General features: G+C 42.6%; 1 protein-coding gene across 1 annotated transcript; it reads left to right on the top strand.

The window, feature by feature from the left end:
- The first annotated feature begins 715 nt into the window (after window positions 1-715).
- Window positions 716-2,283, top strand: RRAGA (Ras related GTP binding A). The gene has a single exon (XM_068974039.1). The coding sequence runs from the start codon at window positions 929-931 to the stop codon at window positions 1,868-1,870; it is 942 nt and encodes a 313-aa protein (XP_068830140.1). The 5' UTR covers window positions 716-928; the 3' UTR covers window positions 1,871-2,283.
- The last annotated feature ends 3,717 nt before the right edge of the window (window positions 2,284-6,000 follow it).

The raw sequence follows: 6,000 nt of genomic DNA, 5'->3' as shown, positions 1-6,000 counted from the left end.
TTTACTAAGAGAGTAGGTTTAAGGTGCTCTCACTGTTTTTGTTTAGTCGATTAGTCGCGTCCGACTCTTCTGCGACCCCAAGGACTGTGTAGCCCTCCAGGCTCCTCTGTCCATAGGACTTTCCAGGCAAGAATACTGGAGTGGGTTGCCATTTCCTACTCCAAGGGAGGTTAGTAAAGTTGCTCAGTCATGTCCGACTCTGTGCGACCCCATAGACGGCTGCCCACCAGGCTCCCCCACCCCTGGGATTCTCCAGGCAAGAACACTGGAGTGGGTTGCCATTTCCTTCTCCAATGCATGAAAGTGAAAAGTGAAAGTGAAGTCTCTCAGTCGTGCCCGACTCTTAGCAACCCCATGGACTGCAGCCTACCAGGCTCCTCCGTTCATGGGATTTTCCAGGCAAGAGTACTGGAGCGGGGTGCCATAAAGCACACCGCCCATAGTGGTGTGCTGTGTTTTTTCGGCCACGAGGTGGCAGCAATTCTCCCAACTGCCCATGCACGTACAACTTTGCGACCGTAAGCTCAGTTTAAATAGGAGAACAGAACACCCGAGTCCTGTGTTCCCCTTCCAATTTCTCCTTCGGGTGGTTTGTACTGGGTCTCATTAATACAGCGGTTTTTCAAAGCGCGGGTTCTCGCGAGATCGCCACCGGAAGTGGGTGGCTGCGGAGGCTCAGAGACGCCTCTCCCCGGAAGCCGCTCGTTTCTTCGGAGCTGCTGCAGCGGTCCGCCCCGTGGCGCTCTCCCCGCGGAAAGAGCTCACCGGACGCGGCCCTTCCCAGCGCCGAGCTCGCCCTTTCGGCTTCCCCAGCTGTACAGAGGCGCGACCCAGCCGGCTGAGCCCCCGAAATCCCCGGCTCCTCCCTCCGTCTGCGCTGCAGTTAGGCCGCGCCCAGAGGCCCAGTCCGCGGCAGCTCCGGCGGGTGATGCCAAATACAGCCATGAAGAAAAAGGTGCTGTTAATGGGGAAGAGCGGGTCGGGGAAGACCAGCATGAGGTCGATTATCTTTGCCAATTACATCGCTCGCGACACCCGGCGCCTGGGTGCCACCATTGATGTGGAGCACTCCCACGTCCGATTCCTGGGCAACCTAGTGCTGAATCTGTGGGACTGTGGCGGTCAGGATACCTTCATGGAAAATTACTTCACCAGCCAGCGAGACAACATCTTCCGTAATGTCGAGGTTCTGATTTATGTGTTCGACGTGGAGAGCCGCGAACTGGAAAAGGACATGCATTATTACCAGTCGTGTCTGGAGGCCATCCTCCAGAACTCTCCTGATGCCAAAATCTTCTGCTTGGTGCACAAGATGGATCTGGTTCAGGAAGATCAGCGTGACCTGATTTTTAAAGAGCGAGAGGAAGACCTGAGGCGTTTGTCTCGCCCGCTGGAGTGTGCTTGTTTTCGAACATCCATCTGGGATGAAACGCTCTACAAAGCCTGGTCCAGTATTGTCTATCAACTGATTCCCAATGTCCAGCAGCTGGAGATGAATCTCAGGAATTTTGCCCAGATTATTGAGGCCGATGAAGTTCTGCTGTTCGAGAGAGCCACGTTCTTGGTCATCTCCCATTACCAGTGCAAAGAGCAGCGCGATGTCCACCGATTCGAGAAGATCAGCAACATAATTAAGCAGTTCAAGCTGAGCTGCAGTAAATTGGCCGCTTCTTTCCAGAGCATGGAAGTTAGGAATTCTAACTTCGCTGCTTTCATCGACATCTTCACATCAAACACGTACGTGATGGTGGTTATGTCGGATCCGTCGATCCCTTCTGCAGCTACTCTGATCAACATTCGCAATGCCCGGAAACACTTTGAGAAGCTGGAGAGAGTGGATGGTCCCAAGCACAGCCTCCTTATGCGTTGAATATTGCCAAAATGCGCTCTCTGAAAATGCTCAATTGCCTTTCCCCCCACCTTTTTTTTTTCAATATTCATAATGTCGTGTGCTTATAAGTGGGCTTTGAAATGTGTGCTGCTTATCATTTTCATCTTTCTTCCCTTCTCCCCAGTCTTTTGGACGCTATTTACTCAGTTATCCAGTAGAGCTTTAAAGATGGCCTTTCCGAAAAGTTGGTATGGGGTAACACTAAAGTAGGTGGTGGTGTATGTGTGTATGTGTGTTCTGATTACCTGGTTATAGTAGATATACACATCAAAGCCTTTACAATATCTTCTGTATTCCTTACAAGGTTGCAAAGATGGAATGTTATTTTATCAGTAAGGTATTAAAATGCGTTTATAATTTCTTCCTGGCTTCAATCATGAATAAACATTTGCTGTTAGCAGTTTAAAATATGGTCTTATTTGAAATAATTTGAAGGTGGTTAATATTAAAGCTATAGATTCTGACTGCCCACAGGTATTGCTTAACTGGTAAATTTGATTGTGTGATCTTGGCTCCCCCATCACCTTAAGGATGTTACTTAGCAACTGCAGCATTGTGGTTAAGAGAATGGTCTCTGGAGCTAGATCACCTGAACTGAGTTAGTATTCGAGCACTAGTATTCTAGTACTTTCACTTACTATCTCCATGAACTGAGCAAAGCACTTAATTTTACTGTTTGTTCCCTCATTTGTAAAATGTGGATAAGAATAGCACTACTTCATTGGATTAAAACAATATGGAAAGCATTTAGAATAGGGCCTGGCACATACTAATGTGTCAGTTGTCAATACTACCTACTAAGCCATTCTCCCCCCGCCAACTGCGAAATTACTGGATGTGAAGCCTAGCAAAATAGGAGCTACCCACTAAATCCCAGGTATTCTTAAAGACTTAATGTGCATTTTCGTATCTAACCTTCGTAATTTGTAAGGCAGATTACTTTCATCTCTGTTAACAGATGAGAAAACTGCCATGACCTTATTAAGGTCATACAACTGCAACTTAAGCAGTGAAATTGCAGATCCTCGCCCCTTACGTGCCACTACTTCCTCCACTGACAGAAAAGTTAATCATAAAAATCCTAGCTTTTTAGCTATACATTATTCCTTCATAAAATTTCCCAAATTTCACAGATTGTGTAAACTGAAGCCTAGTAAGTTAAGTGACTTCTCTTAAAGAATAGTGTTTCGCCTTGGGCAAGATCACTTTCCCATCTGTATTTATCTGGAAATTGAATAATTTTCAATCCGATTCTTAGATTACCTACTTTCAGGAAAGAATTCTAAGGTTCCTGTTTTGAGTTGGCAATGTGATATAGTGAAATAAAAAAGACCTAAAATGCTGTTTCAGCTGCCTCATACATTGTTTTAAATGAAATCTAAATATCTTAGAGACAAAACACCTCTCATTTTACAAATGAGGCATTATCTCTGTATTATACAGACATGTAATATAAGTGATAGGGAATTTCCAAACCTTTATAAAATTATTTAACATTTATTAAATCCTTTATAACAGCAACTGTGGATAACAAGGTCCCTACCTATGCAGAGCAAGAAACTATTCAGACACATTATTAAACTAATAGTATAGATGTACTTTAAAAAATCATTTTAAATTCCACATTTAATAATCTAGAGCTAGGTGGTATAATAATGTATATTGTGAAGACTGTAGTATGTAAAACATTTACAAATAGTCCCATGGAGGACTTACAGATATTTTAAATTTAGGATGTGGCTTTGACATTGACAGTGCATAAGAAGAAAGGTATATCAACTATATATTGGCAAATTAATGTGAAAGAGAATTTTACTTTAGCAAATACTTTTACATTAAGGAAAATGTCCTTAAACATATTTCATTTTAGTATACTTAGGGGAAAAAATAGTGATTCCTTTTATATAGTTCTCAAGGATTAAGTAAAATTTACTCCAAAGCTCATGGTTACGAAAGACATGGTAAAGAATGGTTTCAAAATACTTGTATTTTTGTTTTCAATTAAATTCCCCCAAATTTATTTTCTTTAACATGATATAGTCTTTATTCCACTTGATAACAGTTTTCATGTTGAGCAATATATGTTTGTCCTCTTTAAGCATTTAAAACAATTAGGACACATAGGCAATATTCTTGCCTGGAGAATCCTGTGGATGGAGGAGCCTGATGGGCTGCTGTCCATGGATCGCACAGAGTCGGACACGACCGAGGTGACTTTGCATGCATGTGTGCACTGGAGAAGGAAATGGCAACCCACTCCAGTATTCTTGCCTGGAGAATCCCAGGGACGGAAGAGCCTGGTGGGGTGCTGTCTATGGGGTCACACACAGTTGGACACGACTGAAGTGACTTAGCAGCAGCAGGCATTATCTGAAGTTTCATACTAATACAGAAGTCAGTTTATACACCTTCATCTTATGAATAGTGAATAAAATGACATTCTTGTAATGAGAAAAAGTACTTTTACAGCAATAAAGTAGCCCTCCCTCTTTACCATTACCTTTAATTCCATCATACAGAAGGCAAAGGAAACAACTCCAATACTTCAGTATCGGCTAGGACACACCCCACACACACATCTACATAGGTATATGTGTATTTAATCAATACAACTGGAGAAATCACAACCATGAAAAAACATGATAAAAGCAATAAATGAAAAATACTAAGTGAACAAAAATTAGCATAAGCTATAGGGGATTTTAGAGAAGGGAAAGGACCATGGATAAGGAAAGAGACTTCAAGGTGAATGTGAGATTTGTTCTGAACCTTAAAGGACAAAGGGCTTCCCTGGTGGCTCAGCTGGTAAAGAATCCACCTGCAATGAGGGAGACCTGGGTTCAATCCCTGGGTTGCGAAGATCCCCTGGAGAAGGAAACAGCTACCCACTTCAGTATACTGGCCTGGAGAAAAAGAGTCAGACAAGACTAAGTGATTTTCACTTTCTAAAGGACAAATATAATTGTGATAAGCTGGGAGATGAAACTAGGATGTTCCAGCTTCAAAACTGTGAATTAAGATTTTAAAGACACATGCTGACCAAAGCACTTTAGTTAAAAAAAAAAGGGGAGACCATAGTGGAAGGGGGAATAGATTAATCTATGGAGGGAACCTTGTATGCCTTAAAATTTGAACTCAATTCTAGAATTACCATTTTAAACAAAATGGTATGATCAAAGCAGTCCCTTAAGGACAAAAGGCATGTATGCAGGCAATAACAGACAAGGAAGAGACAGAAAGCAATAAGTAATGATCAAAACAGTTTACAAGTGACAGATTTAATATACTTTTGTTTATACAACTAGCATACAAAGGACAGGGAAGAATGCCAAAAACTCTCAGCCTATCCCAGGTATGACTCATTTAACAATGTGGTTTTTGTAAATCCATTAATATTTAGAGATATTTTGATCTTCAGATTCTCAGCAATATAGGGCCTATACTTACTGGTAAGCTTCAGCTTCCTTTCTGTTCAGTTCAGTTCTGTCATGCAGTCATGTCCGACCCTTTGCAACCTCATAGACAGCATGCAGCACACCAGGCTTCCCTGTCCATCATCAGCTCCTGGAGCCAACTCAGTCATATTCATTGAGTTGGTGATGCCATCCAACCACCTCATCCTGTCATCCCCTTCTCCCACCTTCAATCTTTCCCAGCATCAGGATCTGTTCCGATGAGTCAGCTCTTCACATCAGGTAGCCAAAGTATTAGAGTTTCAGCTTTAGCATCAGTCCTTCCAATGAATATTCAGGACTGATCTTTTAGGATGGACTGGCTGGATCTCCTTGCAGTCCAAGGGACTCTCAAGAGTCTTCTCCAACACCACAGTTCAAAAGCACCAATTCTTCGGCGGTCAGCTTTCTTCACAGTCCAACTCTCACATCCATACATGACTACTGAAAAACCATAGCTTTCACTAGACAGAGCTTTGTTGGCAAAGTAATGTCTCTGCTTTTTAATATGCTATCTAGGTTGGTCGTACTTTTCTTCCAAGGAGCAAGCATCTTTTAATTTCATGGCTGCAGTCACCACCTGCAGTGATTTTGGAGCCCAAAAAAATAGTCGGTCACTGTTTCCATTGTTTCCCCATCTATTTGCCAGGAAGTGAT

This window comes from Capricornis sumatraensis, chromosome 6 (assembly GCF_032405125.1).
Source record: "Capricornis sumatraensis isolate serow.1 chromosome 6, serow.2, whole genome shotgun sequence".
NCBI classification, from domain to species: domain Eukaryota; kingdom Metazoa; phylum Chordata; class Mammalia; order Artiodactyla; family Bovidae; genus Capricornis; species Capricornis sumatraensis.
This window is presented reverse-complemented; position numbering and strand designations above follow the sequence as displayed.

What these genes read in the sequence shown, in the direction of transcription:
- RRAGA (XM_068974039.1), top strand. Translation starts at nt 929, where the DNA reads ATGCCAAATACAGCCATGAAGAAAAAGGTGCTGTTAATGGGGAAGAGC.